Source organism: Mus pahari, chromosome X (genome assembly GCF_900095145.1).
Source record: "Mus pahari chromosome X, PAHARI_EIJ_v1.1, whole genome shotgun sequence".
NCBI classification, from domain to species: Eukaryota; Metazoa; Chordata; class Mammalia; order Rodentia; family Muridae; genus Mus; species Mus pahari.
Window position 1 is genome coordinate 2,017,110 of NC_034613.1, and position 19,415 is coordinate 2,036,524.

The 19,415-nt window shown below is 50.7% G+C and overlaps 3 protein-coding genes across 6 annotated transcripts in view; 1 reads left to right on the plus strand and 2 right to left on the minus strand.

The window, feature by feature from the left end:
- The first annotated feature begins 253 nt into the window (after nt 1–253).
- Nucleotides 254–3,671, plus strand: Pcsk1n (proprotein convertase subtilisin/kexin type 1 inhibitor). Its single transcript, XM_021188306.1, has 3 exons — nt 254–470; nt 2,482–2,948; nt 3,344–3,671. Exons 1-3 carry the CDS (start codon nt 357–359, stop codon nt 3,537–3,539), a joined length of 777 nt encoding a protein of 258 aa, XP_021043965.1. The 5' UTR covers nt 254–356; the 3' UTR covers nt 3,540–3,671.
- A 1,742-nt stretch (nt 3,672–5,413) lies between these two features.
- Nucleotides 5,414–9,319, minus strand: Eras (ES cell expressed Ras). The gene is made up of 2 exons (XM_021187260.1): nt 9,271–9,319; nt 5,414–6,222 (listed from the first exon to the last, which is right to left on the minus strand). The coding sequence occupies exon 2, from the start codon at nt 6,182–6,184 to the stop codon at nt 5,501–5,503; it is 684 nt and encodes a 227-aa protein (XP_021042919.1). The 5' UTR covers nt 6,185–6,222; nt 9,271–9,319; the 3' UTR covers nt 5,414–5,500.
- A 1,789-nt stretch (nt 9,320–11,108) lies between these two features.
- Hdac6 (histone deacetylase 6) overlaps nt 11,109–19,415 on the minus strand; it is an 18,438-nt gene continuing 10,131 nt past the window's right edge. For all 4 annotated transcript variants that reach the window (XM_029534361.1, XM_021187295.1, XM_021187296.1 and 1 more), the window contains exons 15-29: nt 18,969–19,075; nt 18,811–18,878; nt 18,436–18,601; nt 18,213–18,341; nt 17,891–18,059; nt 17,530–17,663; nt 17,008–17,076; nt 16,696–16,888; nt 14,954–15,103; nt 13,040–13,214; nt 12,450–12,937; nt 12,264–12,365; nt 11,992–12,138; nt 11,764–11,892; nt 11,109–11,529 (exon numbers count right to left, since the gene is read on the minus strand). In XM_029534361.1, coding sequence (XP_029390221.1) covers nt 11,461–11,529; nt 11,764–11,892; nt 11,992–12,138; nt 12,264–12,365; nt 12,450–12,937; nt 13,040–13,214; nt 14,954–15,103; nt 16,696–16,888; nt 17,008–17,076; nt 17,530–17,663; nt 17,891–18,059; nt 18,213–18,341; nt 18,436–18,601; nt 18,811–18,878; nt 18,969–19,075 — 2,295 coding nt within the window. In that variant the 3' untranslated portion in view covers nt 11,109–11,460. The remainder of the gene's footprint in view (nt 11,530–11,763; nt 11,893–11,991; nt 12,139–12,263; nt 12,366–12,449; nt 12,938–13,039; nt 13,215–14,953; nt 15,104–16,695; nt 16,889–17,007; nt 17,077–17,529; nt 17,664–17,890; nt 18,060–18,212; nt 18,342–18,435; nt 18,602–18,810; nt 18,879–18,968; nt 19,076–19,415) is intronic.

Here is a 19,415-nt window from a genome sequence, read left to right on the forward strand (position 1 = left end):
CTTATTTCAGCCCACTGAGTCAATTTCCCTTGTCTGTCTGGTAATTCAACAGCAAGGTCTATTGCCCTAGCAACTGCCCTTATACTGCCATGGCAACCGCCAGTGCAGACTTCTGTTCTCCACTTTACCCCTTGGACATCTCCATGGCGATGCGCAGGATGAAGAGAAGGCCAGAGCCCTAATTCTGCGCCTGCGTACAGTAGGAGACGGAGTAGGGTGGGGGGACCGGGGGCCGCGGGGGGGGGGGCAGGCTCCTGGATGTGCGCAGCCGCAGAGCGCCGCTGCTGTGCCTAATACCCATCGCTGCGCACTTGACAGCCAGTCCGCCCGTCCGGAGCCCGGCTCGTTGGGGCAGCATGGCGGGGTCGCCGCTGCTCTGCGGGCCGAGGGCCGGGGGCGTCGGCATTTTGGTGCTGCTGCTCTTGGGCCTTCTGAGACTGCCCCCCACCCTGTCAGCGAGGCCCGTGAAGGTGCGACCTCAGTCAGCAGGGGGTGGGGGTGGGGTGGGGAGGAAGATGGGGGGAAAGTGTTAATGAGGTATTTTCGCAGGTATGCGCTTAGGGCTTGGCTAGGGTGGCCTGGGCTGCAGCTGACAGCCCCCCCCCCCGCAGGCCAGGCGCAGTTTCAGGATGTGAGGATGGTGTTGTTCAGGGCTCCCTGCCCATCCCTCAGCATCCGGGGCCTGGTTTGATCTCGATCCACGGGTGGCCTGTGGAGCTGTCCGTGACACTAGGGTGTATTCAGAAAAGATATCTAAGCCTGTGATGTGATGACCGAAGTGTATAGGCATTGTTTTCTTTCAGTGTGACCTTTGGTTTGACTGCCCCTGAACGCCCTACAATACTGGGAATGCTTCTGGTTGACTTTTTGCGGGCCTGGTTGCTTTTTCAGTGGTACCGTGTGTATATTTGTGAATTCTTATGGGTGGTGACGTAGTATATGGGCGTATCTTTCTGTGTACTTGTGTGTTTCTGTGTTCGTTTGTTTTCATTTTGGAAGGAGTGGTCCTTGTACCTTGGGGTACATATTTCATGGTGGTTTGGGTTCTTCTACGTGCATCCACGAGACAGTTTCCTTTTTTTCCTTCTTTGTGGAGCTGTGTCATTGCAGGGAAAGAAGCCATGATGTCTCTGCATTGTGTTTTTAAAGATGATGCATGTCCTTGGTTGGGTCAGATAGAGTAACTGAAGATCATTTCGCCAACAGGAATGTACACACAGGCACGAAGAAAAGACCACTTCTCGCAGTGGATATGGCAGTGTTGGGTTGCATGTGTGACATTTTAAGGGCTCTGTGTGTGTGTGTGTGTGTGTGTGTGTGTGTGTGTGTGTAGGGATTGCTGGTGGGCGATTTCCCCAGCGCTGAGGGTGGTGGGTGCTGATTAAGGGTACATGGAGCAGCTTGCTCCTCTACCTCTTCAAAGCTGTTGAGAGCTCAGAGGAGGATTTTAAAACCCATTTGATAGCCTCGACCCCTCCATAGGCATTACCTTCTATTTTCCACCCATTGAGTCCTTACTTTGCTTTGCAGCTCATCTTTAAACGACCCATTGTTTCCTCCTGCTTCTGGAACATACGAGAAATGAAATCAAGCTAGGCATCTGCTTCCTGATGGTCACTAGGGGTCACTAAGAAGTCCTTGGCTTTGATAGACTTAGGTCATCTGCAGTGGGATTCTAGAATTTGCCTTTGTGTGTGAGATTCATTTATATTGAAGTGTACAGTTGTAGTTAATTTATTGATGCACATTAGCATCTCCTATGTGTGTATCATGAGTATCCTACTAAGTCATTGTTTATTTCCGTGCTGTTCTTTCCTTCACCCCACCCCCTACTTTTATGCTGTTATAAGATGCTGCTGTGATGTTTCAAGAATTTACATCCTGTAGGCTGACTGTAACACCCAACTCATTCTTCTTTTGAGACACAGGCAATTTCCCTTTCAAAATGATTTTTGCAAAAAAAATTTTGTTTTGTTTCTCGAGATAGGATTTCTCTGTGTGGCCCAGGCTGCCCTGGAACTCCCTTTGTAGAGGAGGCTGGCGTGAAACTCGGGGATCTGCCTGCGTAGGCTGGGAATTAAAGGCGTTAACCCCGCTCCCCCACACACCTGACTTATTTTTGCAAATTTAATTTCCAACAGCGAAATGTTATAGTGTTATTCCAAACCTGGCACCTGCCTCACCCACCCACCCACTCCCCCCCAAAAAAAATGAAGAGGAGAAAAGAAACTAAGGTTAACAACATAGCATCCAGAGAATTCAGGACAAGTTTTGAGATTGTGTGAATCCTAGAGGTGTTCTAGTGGTCTGAAGTGCCCTTGGAGATATTTAGGGGTTTCCCGGGACCTTAGACACGATAGGAATTTTGGAGGGGCCCAGTGAATGAGGTGGTCATTGAAAATCCATGGAGCCCCACCCCTAGTTGGGCATCTCTGGCCAGACAACAACGATATTTTTTTCCTCCACCCCATCTTCTCATAGGAGCCCCGCAGTCTGAGCGCAGCATCCGCGCCCTTGGTTGAGACGAGCACTCCCCTCCGCTTGCGTCGGGCCGTGCCCCGAGGAGAGGCGGCGGGTGCAGTGCAGGAGCTGGCGCGGGCGCTGGCGCACCTGCTGGAGGCCGAGAGACAGGAACGCGCGCGTGCCGAGGCGCAGGAGGCTGAGGATCAGCAGGCGCGTGTCCTGGCGCAGCTGCTGCGCGCCTGGGGCTCCCCGCGTGCCTCGGACCCGCCCTTGGCCCCGGACGATGACCCGGACGCTCCGGCTGCACAGCTCGCCCGTGCTCTGCTCCGAGCTCGCCTAGACCCGGCCGCCCTGGCAGCCCAACTTGTCCCCGCCCCTGCCGCTGCGCCGCGACCCCGGCCCCCAGTGTATGACGATGGCCCCACCGGCCCAGACGTCGAGGATGCAGGCGACGAGACTCCTGACGTGGACCCTGAGCTGCTAAGGTGCGGGCACCAAGGGGGAGGGAGGGCAAGGGCGGAGGGCTGCAGGATCTGCTTCATGCACCGGGGGTAAAATCACCAAAGCTGGAGCCTGAGAAGTGAGGTCGCGGGTCCTGAGTACAAGGGGACGGAAGCCCATGGACCCCTGACTGGTGGGACAATGCAGGAGTAAGGGCTCCCCGGGGTGGTGGTGGATCGGTTTCTACAGGAAGTGGTCTTCGTGGCAGACAGTTTCTGGAATGGAAGGTCGGGACCTCTGACTTCCTTGGAAAGTAGTGGTGAGTTCCTCAGGCTCGAGTGAGGGTTACAAGCCATACGGAATTAGAAAGTTGCCTTGTCCGGGTTCTGAACCACAGCGATGACAAATACATCCTGACTGCATTCCGCTCTCCTTGCAGGTACTTGCTAGGGCGAATCCTCACCGGAAGTTCGGAACCAGAGGCTGCTCCTGCCCCGCGCCGCCTCCGCCGATCTGTGGACCAGGATTTGGGTCCCGAGGTGCCACCTGAGAACGTACTGGGGGCTCTGCTACGCGTCAAACGCCTAGAGAACCCCTCGCCCCAGGCGCCTGCACGCCGCCTCCTGCCTCCCTGAGCGCTGCTGCATCCTGCACGCCCTGGAACCCAGGAGCGCCCCAGCAACCCTGACTCCCTGCCAGCACGTCCAAGGCTGCTTACCCTGGCAACCTCCCATCCCCTGAGCCCTCAATAAATGCCATCTATAGCAGCTGTTTGTCTGAGCGCCCTGTACTAGGGGGCCGGTGGGCTGGGTGACAATGGTCATGGGATAGTGGCTGTCCTTGGAGGACAGCACAGTAAATTTTTGGAGCCTGTACTGTTAAGAAATACATGCCTGCTTCCTCTGTGCTCTGCAGGTCTCACCAGGTGCCTGGCCTACCCTTCTAGGCTTCACCGAGGCGGGTTCCCTGGGAGGTTCTGAGGTCACTTTCAGCATCTGCCAGGGGGTCCATGGCACTAGGCCAAGGGGCTATGGCTTCACTCGTGGTCTGCCGGGACCAGGCTTGTTGTGAGGGCTCCAGGTGGATCACAGACATCCAGCACGGTGTCAGCAACTGCCAAGCTCTGCTTACACAGGGCTCTGGATATTCACTCCAACCATGGCCTTTGCCACTTGTGCTGTCCTCAGTATGTGCAAAGTTTTGCACTTCATAGTCTTTTCTTACCCTTCCTGTCACTGTCTTGTGTTGGACAAGGAAGAAGGTTGTTTTGGATTTTTTGAGGTGTATCCAAAGCACGGTTGGGCAGTTTCTCAAGGTCCCCCCCTATTTAAAAATAATTGATACCCCGTCTTACTATGTAGCCCTGGCTGTCCTGAAACTCACTCGGTACACCAGGCTAGCCTCAGACTCAGAGATTCATCTGCCTGCCTGCTTCCCTGAGAGCTGGGATTAAAGGTGACTGCCACACTTGGCTCTTTTCTTTTGTTGTTGTTTTTTTTTTTTTTTTTCGAGACAGGGTNTCNCTCTGTAGACCAGGCTGGCCTCGAACTCAGAAATCTGCCTGCCTCAGCCTCCCAAGTGCTGGGATTAAAGGCTTGTGCCACTATGCCCGGCATGGTTCTTTCTTTTTAAAAATATTCTTAACTGCTGTTGGGCCCGGTGGCACATGTCTTTTTAATCCCAGCACACTGGAGGCAGTGGCAGGTCAATCTCTGTGCCTTAAAGGCCAGATTAATCTAATCTACAAAGTGAGTTCCAGGGCAGTTACCTGGAGAAACTCTTATTTCAAAAAAACAAAAAACAAAAAAACCTAACTGCTGAGTTTTCAACTTTGCCTTCCTTTTGGAAGCAGTCTCACTATTGTAGCTCTGGCTATCCTGGAAGATCTCTTGAATTTCCAGCAAGGCTACCTAGTAAGAACCTGTCTCCAGAAAAGGAAAGAAGGAAGAAAAGAAAGACAAAAATTTAGTATAAAGGAACCTTTGAATCCTGAGAACATTTATTTAACTTTGTATAGAATTTCATAAAACACAGTCAATGAGGGATGTCCCACATTACCACGTAACTCCTCACCAAATGACAATAAAAAGATGTCAGTGGAACAGAAGTGGATGCTCACAGTCAGCTATTGGATGGAACACAGGGCCCCCAGTGGAGGAGCTAGAGAAAGTACCCAAGGAACTGAAGGGGGCTGCAACCCTATAGGAGGAACAACAATATGAACTAACCAGTACCCCCTGAGCTCATGTCTCTAGCTGCATATGTAGCAGAAGATGGCCTATTTGGCCATCATTGGGAAGAGAGGCCCCTTGGTATTGCAAACTTTATATGCCCTAGTACAGGGGAATGCCAGGGTCAAGAAGAGGGAGTGGGTGGGTAGGGGAACAGGGCGGGGGGAGGGTATAGGGAACTTTCGGGATAGTATTTGAAATGTAAATAAAGAAAATATCTAATAAAAAATGCAAAAAAAAAAAAACCCAAAACAAACCAACCAAACAAAAAATGTCCCTGGTAACTTGGTCGGAGAGGGGAATCTTATTACAAGAGAATTTTCACCTTGACATGAGACAAGGGTCAATTTGTTTGACAAAGATCTTCAGGCTACAGAGCAGCCACAGCTACACACAGCTTTCTGGTGTCGGGTATTCTTGCTTGATTCAGCCACAGCCTCCTGGGCCCTCTGAATCTCATGGACAAGCAGGGCAAAGGCTTCCTCCACACCTTGGCGAGTCTTGGCTGAGGTCTTCACTAAGGGGGCTTCCAACTTGTGAGCAAGGAGGGCTGCGGCAGCATGAGCATCTCCAGCAGCAGTCACCAGGTCACACTTATTGCCCACTAGTACCAGAGGCTGCTTGTGGTGAGGGGTCCAGGTAGACCATATCTGCTGCAACTGGTCCAGAGACGAGGGGTCGTCAAGAGCAAAGACGCCCAGCACACCATCACCAGCTGCCAAGCACTGGTCACGCAGAGCCCGGTGAATATCCTGCCCAGATGTATCCAGCACATTTAGAATGTAGCCTCCACTGTCCCTGGCCACTTCCTTCCAGTAGGAATCCTGGATAGTGGGGTCATGGTCTTTCACGAAGCAGTGGTGAGTCATCTGGATGGTGAGAGCACTTTTACCAACACCACTTGCACCCACCACCACTGCCTTGTACTCGGGTAGCTGCCTGCCAGCATCTTTGCACTGTGCCCAAGCCTCGTGACTTTCCTCTGGGGATCTGGTGCATGGGGTGCCAGAGCTCAGGTCCAAGATGCTAGACTTTGTGGACAACGCCATTCCCCAGCAGCTCCAGGAAGAGGTGTAAAGAGCAGGTGCTGAGAAAGAGACATCAGGTGAGACTGGTTGGAAGAAAGGAGACCCCAGGTGCCATTGAATCAACATGGTTAAGTAAATACCCTTCTCTCCTTATTTTGGTGGTGGTGGGGTGGGGACAAGGTCTTAACCTGGAGCTCTGGCTTGCTTGTCCTGCAGGTCAGGTTAACCTTAAAGTTTCAGCAATCCCCCTGCTTCTGCCTTCCCAGAGCTAGAATTACAGGTGTGTGCCACCAAGCCCCCCCCACCCTCTTCTTTCCTTTAGAGCTAGAGCGCAGTTTTTCCTTTGACAAGCCTAGCGATCAAACCCCCAACCTCTAGCATTAAGCTACTCCTTCAGCACTAAGCAGGGCTATTTTTTTTTTTTTCACGCACTCCTTTTAAATGACAAATAACTTTTAAATTGCATGTATTTTGCACATGGGAGGGTTAGATTTGGGTTGATGAGGGCAACTTAACCCTTCCAGGGGTGGGGTTGTGTAAGTGCACCATAGCATTTGTATGGAGGTCAAAGGACAACCTATGGTAGTAGGTTCCCTTCTAGGGTAGTAGGGGAGTCGGGTTTGGTGGCAAACACCTTTATCTCTGAACCATCTTGCCTGTCCTGGGATTTTTCAAGTGCTCCCATTGATATGAACATGAATCCTATGAAGTCCACCCTGTTAGGATGTGTGATTCGGTGAACTGTGGATGTTCATGAGTTGTGTAACTATCACTATAGCCGAATTGGAGGAAGTTTTTAAATTTTTAAACATCATTATCCCCTGGAAAAGCATCTCTAAATCCCTTAGCATCTCCACTGCACAAGGAGAGTGAGATTTGGTTTTTGAACTCCAACTTGGCACAGTAGTGCCTGTCTGGTGATTGGCTGCTTGGAACTTTCTCACCCAAGGGGTTTCTGTCCTAAAAGAATTATGTAGAAAGATAATAAATCAAGGCTGAAGATGTATGCATGGAGCCCTGAGTTCGATTCTCAGCGCCTCAAAAACAGCTGGGTAGCTCATATCTATAGTTCCAGGATTCAGGTTAGGGAGGAAAGATCAGAAGTTCAAGGTCACCCTTGGTTACATAACAAGTTGGAGGCCAGATCCTATCTCAAAGGGGGAAAAAAAGCAAACCAAATCAGACAGTCTAGTAACCACCTCTTCCGAGCAGGGACGTGGAGAGACACAAAAGGTAAAGCAAGACTGAGGTGTGGAACTTATCTCGACCGCTTATCTAGCCTGCATGGAGTTCCGGTTTCAGTCCTCAGTCCGAGTTAACGAGTTAACATCAGGCTTGGGACCAGCAAGATGGCTCAGTGGGTAATAATGATAAAGATACTAAATAAATTAAAATATTAAATATAATAATGATAATAACGATTATAATAACCTAAGTTCTTTTGCTAGATTCCATGGTCATGCACAGGTTTATTCCAGCAGAGGTAGGTGAATCTCTGTGGGTTGCAGGCCAGCCAGGGCTACATACTGAGACCTTTACTCAAAAAACCCAAACCAACAATAGCAACTAAAACCTCAAAACAACCCCGCCCTCAACAAAACCAGTCGCAACTGCTGTGAACGTATTGCTTTCTACATTTTTATGTTCTATTCCACACTCTATAATCTCACGTTGTTTGGCACCAGATAACAAGTTCTCAAAGTTAGGTATTTTATTATTTAATCTTAGCTAACTTTCTAAAAACTCTCCCTGTATGCGGCCCAGAACAAAACAGACTCAACTCTAGGGGCCTTCAAGAGAGATTCTGGTTGAAAAGAGAGACAATAAATATGATAAGTAAGCAAATTATCTTGCATAGTAGAAGAGGGTTAGGCACACAGCAGGTGCTCAATTTGTGTTAGCTTTACTAGCAAGTCATTAACTCACTGGATGCACCTCTATATCCTGTTTTTACTAGAAAAGGGAAGGGGCTCGGAGGGAGGAGCCACAGTTCAGGGGCAGGTAGTGGGTTCCAGGGGTCCTGAGGAGATTCGGCAGAGTTTAGGATAGTGAGGCATGGCGGGGGTGGGGATGGGGGTGGGGGAAGGTCTCAGGTGGAGGGATCCTCTGAAAGGGCCACCGAGAGTGCTTGCCCGCACAGGGGTGAGGAGAGAAGAACTTTGGAGTACCCCAGTGTTTGGGGACATAGATCCTCTGTGGAGGCTCGATCAGAGAAAGAACTGGGATGACCTCGGTGGGAAGGCCCCTGGTAGTGAAAGAATCCAAGGGCGGGTCGCGGGTGGCAGTAGAGCCGCTGAAAAGGAGAGAAAGGTCAGATTCCGATAAGTGGAACCGAACAGCTCCCTTTCAAGATTCAAAGGACTCTTAAATTTGGGACTAGAGCAGCAGCAAATGTGGGGAACGCTGTGATGGGAGGTGGCGATAAATATAAGAAGGTCGCCTCCCTAAGGTACTGGCGGTGAGGGAGAGGCTGAGGTGAGCCCTCGGTATGGCCGCACTAAACGGGGACCGGCTCCAGGCGGGCATGGTACGGACACCACAAAAAGGCACCTCAGCTTTCTGCTCGTTACAGAGCCCCTAACTATGTGGAGCACCCCCAAAGAGCTCAAGGGACCTTGCGGTTTTGAGCGGCTTGAATCAGTCTTCTGGGCTTGCATCTCTGACCCAGGAAGGCAGGAGCCCAGGAAGGCACGCAGAAGCCGACTGGGCACAGAGGGTCAAAGTGTGAGGGAAGGGTACGGAGTCGCTCCAAATAAGAGACCCTGTAGCCTCCTTGGGATTCGCTTGGACAGCTCGCCTGGTCTCTACGCTTTTCCGTGTCAGAGTCAGGTGTAAAGCTCAGGGTTGGAGAAGGGGAAGGGGAACCCTAACCTGTTCCTGTGTTCCACTTCAGACGCAAGTTAGACCGGTGGCCCGAGTGCTCCTTTCTCGTCTTCCTACCTCAAGAAAGTCGGCTTCCCGCTCAGCGCTAGCACTCAATTAAGTGAACCGAGTGCAAGGCTCACTCCCCGCATGAGGCAGGGATGGGAAAAGCGGCGCCCCTGCCCCTGGAATCCCGCGCTGAGAAAGATGTCTGACCCAAGGAATGCCAGAGCCCCGCTGCTTACCTGTGTCCCTAGGAGTAGCAGTCTGCTGAGGGGCAGCAGGCGGATCTGACTGGACAGTTGGGGGTTAGGATGCTCCCTACCCCCAGCGGCAGCAGAGGGCGGAGATATGAGAGCTTCCCCCTCCCACCTGCCCGACCCCTGACCCCCCACCCCCACCCTGCTCGCCTTTCCCCTCACCCATCGCACAATGTAAGAGCAAATGTGGGCGGGACCTCCACCTGCCCCTCTCTACACAGCACACCCCCCTCTGCCCCGCCCCTCCTTCCCCTGAACTGCAGTAGGGTTGGTTCCGCTTGGGCCATTTGTGTATAGCACTGTGTCAGGATTTAACCTGGAAGACCCCACTTTGGAGTGTATAGTGCTGTGTCAGGATTTGATCTGGAAGGCCACATTTTGGAAACCATTTTGTGAGTATTTTTTTGATCCAGGGAATTTATACAACTTCACTTGGGTTTCTGGGTATCTATGGGGGTAGGTTGGGTGCATCCTGAAGGGAAACATTTGCAAAGGAAGGGCTATTTTGTGAGGTTAGGAAGAACTTATCTGAAGCAGAAGTGCAAGTTATAAATCCCTCAGACTCTCTTGCAGCTATGACAATGACAATTTAGAATTCTGAGCAATGAAATGTAAACTGGAGCCTCTGTAATGTGTCCCAAAGGGACTGGACTGGGTTTAGACATTGGTAGTGCTTGCCATGCAGGCACTGCCTAAAATGTCTGAAGTAGCACCTCCTGCAATCCCAGCACTAAGGAAATGGGTCAGAAGTGCAAGGGCAGGGCTGGAAAGCTGGTTCAATGGTTAAGAGCACTTGCTTTTCCACAGGACCCAGGCTGTCTACTCCAGCTTCAGAGGATCTGCCATCCTCTTCTGGCCTCTGTGGCTTCTGACATGTATATGGTGCAAATACACACATGCAGACAAAACACTCATACAAAAAAAAAAAAAAAAGATGAGCCAGGCGTGGTGGCACATGCCTTTAATCCCAGCACTTGGGAGGTGGAGGCAGAGGCAGGCAGATTTCTGAGTTCGAGGCCAGCCTGGTCTACAAAGTGAGTTCCAGGATAGCCAGGGCTAAACAGAGAAACCCTGTCTCAAAAAAAACCAAAAAAAAAAAAAAAAAAGTACAAGGTCTGAGTTTGAAGTTGGCCTGATTTATATGGGACCCTATGTAAAGGGTCAGGGAGATGCCCTCCTTTTTTTTGATTAGGTGAATCTCTGGGATGAGAAAGTGGCAATCAACAAAATCCCTAATCAGCCAAAGCAATTTTCATGATGTGGAATAAAATTCTAGCAAAGCTCTCCAGTTATCTGACTCTGGTTAAAGGCACTGCACTTTTGCTCAGGCTGCTACCCAGAACCAGTAGATCTTGAAGTTAAATTTGAACCCTTCCTTTCCTCACGCTCCCCAGTCAGTGAGGTGGATGGGGAAGCAGGCCCAGGAGGCTACATCCTGACAGTTCTCTTTTTACCAAGTACTTCTGACTAGCCTAGAACTGACCAGGCTGGCCTTGAACTCCAACTGCCTTCGTCTTTCAAGTTAGGGGATAAATGGTGGCACGCACCACCATGCCTGATGAGCCTCCTAGTTCTATGCTGGGCACTCATTCGCTCACAAACTCTATTTACTCTCCAGCAGAGCCAATCTGGCTGCCTACTTCAATTTTAGTTAAATTTTTTTTTGAGGGGTGGTGTGGGGTGGGCAATGGATAGAGAGTTAAATTGATAAAGACCTCTTCTTTCTTCTTTCCTTCCTTCCCTCAGTTGTGCTGGCTGGGAATGATGGGTTTTTCAAAAAAACAAAACAAAAAACCCAAACAAACAAACAAACAAACACTTTCTTCAGGTTTTGTAACAACTCCAATTTTATTAAATATGCAGACCTGCAGACCTGCTGCCACTGCCCCGTTGTCTCCTTCAATGTCATCCTTGTGATCTCAGTTCCTTTCTAGGGCTACTAAGCTGTCCCTCTCTCCTTCTGGGTAGAACAGAGGTGTTCCTCGAGCAGTCAGTGGGCAGGGGCACATCGAAAACTGAACATTAGAGTCCTTTGAAAAGGATTTGTACTTAAATAAGCACCTGGCAAAGGATATTCAAGATGGGTTAAAGTGAAGCCACCCTCATCCAAGGTAGAAACTGCAGTGAACTGAGCTGCTCGGCCTCAGAAGGGAAACAGGCAGTGTGGTCCGGGATTTAGTGTGAATGGGGTATGTCCTCCCCAAACTTGTTCTGGTGGGCAGCGTTCTTCACATCTTGGAGATCCTGAGGACGAAGGAAGGACAAGGTAGGTCAAAGTGAGGGTGGCTCTATTTCAGCCACAGAGAGGCTGTCATCATCGTAGCAGCAGCTTTCCTAGACTACTCTATACCCTTCTGCAAATATCCACGGGGCAGCCATGCAAAGTAGTGTTCTCCCCTTACCAAATGGTAAAAGGGATACAGGGTAGAGGGGGGACAGGGCTCAGTGTGCATGGGTTAAACAACCTGCCAGGCTTACCTCGTGGTGGACATAACTCTGACAGACATAACACCAGGTAGACAGGTCAACACAGCTGAGGACCAGCGGGTGTTCAGAGGCTTCATGGTGGCAGACCATATGGGCATTGACATAGCGACTGCAGTACACCTGAGGTTGGAAAGCGATTGCCACCACAGGTCACTTGGCACCAGCTCAAGTTTGCTGCTGGGCCCAATCTCTACCCAATACCCCTCTTGTGTTCCATACCTGATAGCAAGTCAGACACACCCAGTTCTCCTGGACTGTTCCACAAGTCTTACAAGGTTGGGACACATCTAGGCCTGCTGCAGGGATGGGGCACACTGCCATCAAATGGGGACACCAGGATAGTGGGGTCACAGCATAAAATACATCCTAGAGTGGGCAGAAAAAAAATGAGGTAAAGAAAGGATTCCGTCTTCTCATTAGACATCATCTGCTCCTACCTGGAGGCAGGAATGGCCAAGAAGCAAGTCATAACCCTAACTCCCTGAGCTCACCTGGGTATTAAAGTCCCCAAATCCTTGGGTCAGCATCAAGCTGTTCATGTCCTGACCTCCAGCGGCTTCCCCTAGCAGGCCTTCCTCGGAGTCATGGGCTTCCTAGAGACACAGAAGGAAAAGATGTACCTGGGAAAGCCCAGGCCTTAGCCCTTCCACCCTCTTCCCAGATCTGGTGGACTTTACCTCTGCTTCTCTGCTTAGCTCCAAAGCGCTGAGAACCCCAAGCTGTAGGGACTGCTGGGCCGGGACTCCCTGCAGAGGTGAAGCCCCTGTGGTCTGCTTGTTTGGATATGAGGCTGGTGGCTCAGTTTCTCCCACAGCCTCCTCGGAGGTGGTCTGGTTAGGAAAGTTTTCCGGAGCAGCTGCTGAGGCCCACTGGTCCGTCGTGGCTCCTCCCACAGTCTCCTTTGAGGTAGCCAGGTCCAGTGTAGTTCCCTTTGCAGTTTGTTCTGAGGACTGGCCCTGAGCAAGCACTGCCTTAGCTGTCTTTGATTTAGTCTGGCCTAGAGTAGACTCTTTCGCAGGTAGTTCTGCTATGGTCTTCTTCATGCTTTCTTCGGGAACCTTCCCTTTCGGTGTGGTCATTCCCTTAGCTGACACAGGACTGGCTGTTGGGGGCAGCTTCTTGATGACAAGCCTAGAACTAGAGCATTCGTCCTTGTCTTCCATTTCTGGAACAATGGGAAGGACATGTAAGTGTGGCTGCCACCCCCTTTCTGACGTCGAAACCCCACCCCCCATTCTTTGGGTTCCCTCATCTCCGGTCTACTTACTCATCAACCGCAAACTGCACCAGTATTTGCGATGGACTTGGATGACCTCACTGATTGAAGCCAGGGCTCCTGACTGTGGTGGTCGCAGCAAAGTGAGCGGGGGTGGTGGGTCTCCAAGGAGAGAATGGGTGCAGGCAGCCATAGATTCGGAGATGGATGCCAAATTGTATCCACCCTTTGTAAAGGAGAAGAAAGGGTTCCATGACGGTTCATCGGGGAATTTGGAGGGTTAGATATCCTGACTCTCCAATTAGTTCCCCTTTTTCTAGGGCGCTAAAAGTCCAGAGTGCAGGCTAGTACCAGGAACAAATGACTGCAACACATTTGTAAGAAGGGCAGTAGTCACTGTGTGAGGTGGCTTTGGGGGGGGAATGTAAATGGTGGCTGTCACGTGCAAGATAACAATGACAGTACAGATCAGAGTATTAATAAAGGATAGCTCACGTTTATCGCTGGCTATGATCCTGACTTGATTTTAAATCCTTTTATGCATGTTAACCCAGTCCTCACAATGACAGGTGTTCAGTGGCTACGCATCTGTCTTCCCATGTCCAAGGGCCCCCGGCCTCACAGCATAGAAAGCACCGATCTGACCCATACCAAAGCTCAGGGCAGATCCCAAAAGGCCCTGTTGTGACCTGGCATAGGAACAACTCATATTCTCTCTGTACGATCCCCTAACTTGACTTTCTTCATACTTGCTTGAAACCTGTTTCTACTCATTTTACATGGAAGGAGACCAAGGCTCATTCAGAGCAGGGGATGACTTGTCTGAGGTCCCAACAGTTGAGGAAACAGTGCTGGTATTTGAACCTGGGCCGACAAAATAGTCCGCGTTGTTGCTAGCATTACCATGGAACTGACCCTAGGCCCAACGTGCCATACAAATTCTGCCACCGAACGACTGGTTCTTCACACTAGTTGATGTTCTTAACTGCCACCCTTAGCCTCCCATAAGCAGTCCTGGGCAAACTGTAAGGAGGATTTCTTATAAGCCCGTCAGTTTTCTCTGTGACTTATTGTCCTCGTCTATGAAAAATGGCACCCAAGCTTGCTGAGGGTTAAGCTCATGTCTGAAAGACGGAACAGTAGGAAGACAGGGCATCTTTACAGGAATGCCTCTGTGATTAGCTAGCACCATCTGTAGGATCAGGAAACCCATGTATAAGGGGAGGGAGTACCCATCCCTTACAGAAGGTCAGTGAATTTAATTGTCTCTCTAACCTGTTAGGAGCAATTCAGAAGATGGTGGAAACCAGACTCAGTTCTGCCATTATTAAATGTGTGATCTCAGGCTAGTTACTGTTCCTTAACACCCTGATTTGTTTTGATGGGGGCAGGCTTTTTGAAACAGGACTTCATGTAGCCCAGGCTGGCCTCAAACTTGATATGTAGCTGAGGGCGACCCTGATCCTCCTGCCTCCTCCTCTTCCTCCCAAGTGCTGGGATTATAGGTGTGTGCCACTGCACCCAGCTAGTTGATCTTGAGCGGAAAATGAGTTAAACAGACTTTACCTCACAGTGCTGTTTTGTCAAGAAATTGTATAAGACAGAAGAAAGTCCAGAGAAGCCTACTTTACATGTAGTGAGGGCTCGGGAAAGTTTCTAATCCTGCTACTATCCTTATTAAAATCTCATTTGTGAGCCGGGCATGGTAGTGCACGCCTTTAATCCCAGCACTCGGGAGGCAGAAGCAGGCGGATTTCTGAGTTCGAGGCCAGCCTGGTCTACAGAGTGAGTTCCAGGACAGCCAGGGTTACACAGGGAAACCCTGTCTTGAAAAAAAAAATCTCATTTGGGACAACTATCCCAGGTAGACCTGTATTTAAAGGAGATTTTAGCAACTGTTCTAAGTGATATAGCCAACTCTTCCAAATGGCCCTCCCACCATGGAAGGGACACCAAGAGAGTTACCTCTAGAATAAGAATAATACGGCCACCGGCAAGGCCCATCAGTAGGTGGGTGAGGTGGGCATAACCCTCCGGCGTCACTTGGCAGCCCCCCAGTGGGTCCCCTTGTGCAGCATCAAAGCCAGCTGAGATCAACACCAGTTCTGGGTTAAACTGCAGTAAGGAGAGAAGAGAAGATGCCCTGAGGCTTGGGGAGGCCATAAGTGATGGGAAGAGCAAGGGCAAATGAAGGCATCCGAATTCAAGTCAAAACCCAGACGATGTGAGACCCGACATCTGAAAAGCAGGAGTGGAAGACAGGGACACGAGGAGAAACAGACACGGCAGGCCTGGAAAGAGACAAGAGTACACCTGCCAGAAACTCAAGACACCGGGAGAGAGGCTGGAGAGATGGCTCAGCTGTTAAGAGCGCTGGCTGTGGAAACAGGACTAGGTTTCAATTCCTAGCACCTATATGGCAGCTCACAACTGTCTCACTCCAGTCTCAGGGGATCAGATGCCCTGTTCTGGCTTCCACAGGCATGAAGCAGACATGTGGTACACATATATATGTGTGGGCAAAACACACACACACACACACATAACATAAATAAAGGTTTAAAAAAATCTCTTGGGAGACACTCTAAGTTGACAGAAGGCAAGATATAGAGTTATCACGTAGATATGGCTCACAGAGAGAAAGACCATGGAGACTCAGAAGGCAGGAGATAGTGACAAGAGAAACAGAGAGACAGAGACATAACCTCTCTCTCACATACAAGGGTCAAACATGGGACACACATTCACATGATACAGGCTTTTATACACAGAGACTATAGGCAAATAAAAGTGTCATACACTTCCACTCCCAACCAGACAGGTTCACATCGATAGGGCTGCAAATGCCACCACTTACACTTGGTTTCTCATGGGGATGATAATACACAGCCACCCCTGCACAGTCACAATGATGCATATCCCGTCACCACAGTTACAATGCCCACAGCAGGCTATCACTTGCACGCAGCTACACATACACATAAAGGGTAGCCCTGTCGCCCGTGCATAGTCACATACATGCAGATGTAAAAGCAGAGCCCGACGTTCAAGCTTGCAGAGTTGTGTCCTCACTGCATTATCAGTCACACACACACACACACACACGCGTGCGCGCCATTGGCCCTGTCCTTAGCTCACACACAGCCAGGCCACCCCTGAGTCAAAGCAGCCAGCGAGATTCATATATAGACACGTGGACCCACTTAGACGGGTATGGGTGACAATGTCACTATGGCCTTCCACATTCAGTGAGTCTTCCTTAGGCTATCACAAGACAGCAGCATTCAGTGACATTCACTGTCACACTTATCACACACAGAAAGGAGATGAAAGCCACTATGTAACATTACACACACATATCCATAATGTATCTAATCTTACACTTCTCTTCTACACAATTCCACAACAGCATCTCTTAGGGATACCCTTACAGCCATGCACTCAGAAGAGCAGACAGATTCAGAAGGCATACACTCGCATATATACACAGAGCCAAGACAGTTGTTCACGGGTAAAATGTCACAGAGATAAGCCACTCACAGGCAGCCAGCCATATGTGCATAGGCAGACAGATACCTAAGACCATCACCACCACTCCTGTCCCAATAGCCATCATAAGATTAGTCACCTGATAGTTAAAACACACGTCAAGGAGGCAGATGTGCGCTACCACATACACCAATGTCATATAACGACCCGAGCCTTACCTCATAGGCGATGGGAAGTACCAGACGATGCCATGAAGCCAGATAATCAGCATCACCCATGCGGGGCCCATTCCAGGGCACGTTGACAGTGAAGCCTATACCTGCATCTCGGCCTACTTGGCTACTGGCACCCTCATCCCCCATTGGGAAGAAAGTGCCACGGTCATACCGGTGCAGGGACACGTATAATACACTGCCAGGGAGAGGGTGGGATGAGAAAGGGGCCACAGCAGGTTAGAGGCTATGAACATCCTTGCAGGGTGCTTCAGCATTCTCCCGCACCATGCTCTTGCCCACAGTGCCATCACTCACCTGGGGTCATCCTCAAATATGTGCTGAGTTCCATTACCGTGATGAACATCCCAATCTACGATTAGGATCCTAGGGAGGGAGATAGCCCCCTTTTTAGCAGCTTGGGACAGTTAGGCCTAGGAGTGGGCCACTGCTAGCTAGATTTCTAGGGTCTTTAGAAGCATTTGTTGCTGAGCAACAGGACCATGGAGTTAATGAGAAAGCACTGCTATTATTCTAAGAATGAAGGTTCGACCTTGGCTTCCAGAACCTATGGGCCTGAACAAGTAATTAAGGCTAGGGACTCTTCTAATGATAGGAGCCCAGCAATGGATTCTGTTGGGATAACCTGTTAGGGATCAGGAATGCTGGTATGATACCCTGGATCCTAGTTTATCAAGCATCTAGATGCCATGGCACTTAACACACCCGTCCTGGGGCTTTTGTAGTCAAGTGCTGCCCAGTGAACTCTTACTGAATGGGGAAACTAGCCAGATCCCTGCAAAGGTCAGGTTTTGGGGGTCTCCGGGGGGCAGGCCTTACCGCAGGGCACGTCCAGCAATGACCTGGGCATGGCGAGCAGCTACAGCTACTGAATTGAAAAAGCAGAAACCACAAGCAGCCCCTGGCTCCGCATGGTGTCCTGGAGGGCGCACTACTGCAATGCCATTCAGAACCTGTAGAGAGGAGCAGGGAGGCTACCTCTGGCTCTCACTCTCCTCCTTCCCAGGCTTCCCTTTCTCCTGTCCACCAGCCACTCAGCCATCCACTCCGTGGTTCCCCTCCCAGCAGACTCTCCTATTGCCTCTGGCCTCCTGAGTGGGAGAAGCCGCTCCCCCTCCTTCTATGTTCCCAGGACCTCATTGCTTCAGCTAAACTTTACTAGCATGCAGAGAAGACGCACCTCTCCCGAGAGCACTGCTTCCACCAGGCGGCAAGCGGCGCCTGTGGCCAGCTTTGCGCAGGCAAAGGTGCTGGGGCAGATGTAGATGGAGTCAAAATTGGCACCTTCACGGTGCAGATCCCGGGTTTTCATCTTTTCTGTCGTGCGGAGATGCTCCACGTACTCAGCACTGGTGACACAGAGGAACAAGAGTAGCCAGCTTGTCCTCACATAAGAACGTGAACCTGTCTAGGTGGCTCCACCCATCTTGGAGAGCCCTAGGCCCTACTCCTGGAACTTCCCTAGAGTCCCACAGCTGGCCTCCCCCAGCACGGGGTCTGACCTGTGGCAGGTAAGGAGCTCAGAGTCCAGGGCAGGCCGAGCAGGTAGGATGAGACAGCGAGCCGCAAGGCCCACCTCCTCCAGGTGAGACATGATGCGTAAGATGCGCTGAGGTGACTCAGGGTGATGACTAACAGGTGGGGGGGGGGGAAGCAGAGCCAAGAGTTTAGTGACTGAGGAGAGTGACCCAAACACCACCTACCCCCAGCCCTCTGAGCACATACTTGTCCCAGACATTGCAGTGGCTCATCATCCTCTCATCATAGACCAGCCCAGTGCGGTTCTGGAGCAGTGGCCATGTATCCATGGGCAGTGCAGCGGCCTCCCAGCCGCCTTCCTCCTCCTCTTCTAGCATGTCTTTTTCCACTTCATCTTCCTCCTGGGTCTCAACTGAAAAGAGGGGACTCAGATCACCTTACTTCCTGAATCTGGATCCCGTTACACTCTGAGACAAAACGTGGCCCGGACATAAAACCTAAAATCCACACAGTCCTTCCCACCGAGCCATCCTGGGAAAGCAAGAGGAGAGCTGGAAGAGAATTGCCTCCAATAGCTCATTCCAGGCCTAGTGCTGATCACCCCCACCCACCCCCACCTACCTGGTCTCTCCAAGACCTCCCAGAAGGGTTCAAGGGCTTCTAGAGTCCAGGAGATGGAAGTCTGGGCGCTGGGCATGGAAAAAGCAGAAATGTGACTAAACTGCCCCTCCCAGCAGGCAGTAAGGGCTCTCCTTTCCCCTGTCCCCTCCCAGGCTCACCTTGCACAAGGTACAACACGGGACTCCAACATGGGGCAAGGGTCTCCAAGAAGGGTGTGGAGTGAAGCACTGACCCCCTTAGCCAGGGCATGGAGGTTATAGCCACCCTGGGGAAGGAGTTGTTGGGGGAGGCAAGCAGAGGGGAAGATGCTGAGAAGAGTACCAATATTTGGGTGCATACTATGTCAAGCAACAAGAAATGTAGAGAATGACTTCAGTGAATTCACTGTCGACTCACGGAAAGTGATTACCATTAGCATGTTGCCTACTTGCTATAAGGGAAGCAGAGGCACAAAGAGGTCATGAACTGGTAAGGCTGAGCCAAGAACATCAGTTTTAAAAATAAATCCCGCTGGTGAGATGGCTCAGTGGGTAAGAGCACCCGACTGCTCTTCCAAAGGTCCGGAGTTCAAATCCCAGCAACCACATGGTGGCTCATAACCATCT

Coding starts and splice junctions, on each gene's coding strand:
- Pcsk1n (XM_021188306.1), top strand. CDS start 357: ATGGCGGGGTCGCCGCTGCTCTGCGGGCCGAGGGCCGGGGGCGTCGGC. Junction 471..2,481: donor TGTCAGCGAGGCCCGTGAAG/GTGCGACCTCAG, acceptor ATCTTCTCATAG/GAGCCCCGCAGTCTGAGCGC. Junction 2,949..3,343: donor GTGGACCCTGAGCTGCTAAG/GTGCGGGCACCA, acceptor CTCTCCTTGCAG/GTACTTGCTAGGGCGAATCC.
- Eras (XM_021187260.1), bottom strand. CDS start 6,184: ATGGCGTTGTCCACAAAGTCTAGCATCTTGGACCTGAGCTCTGGCACC.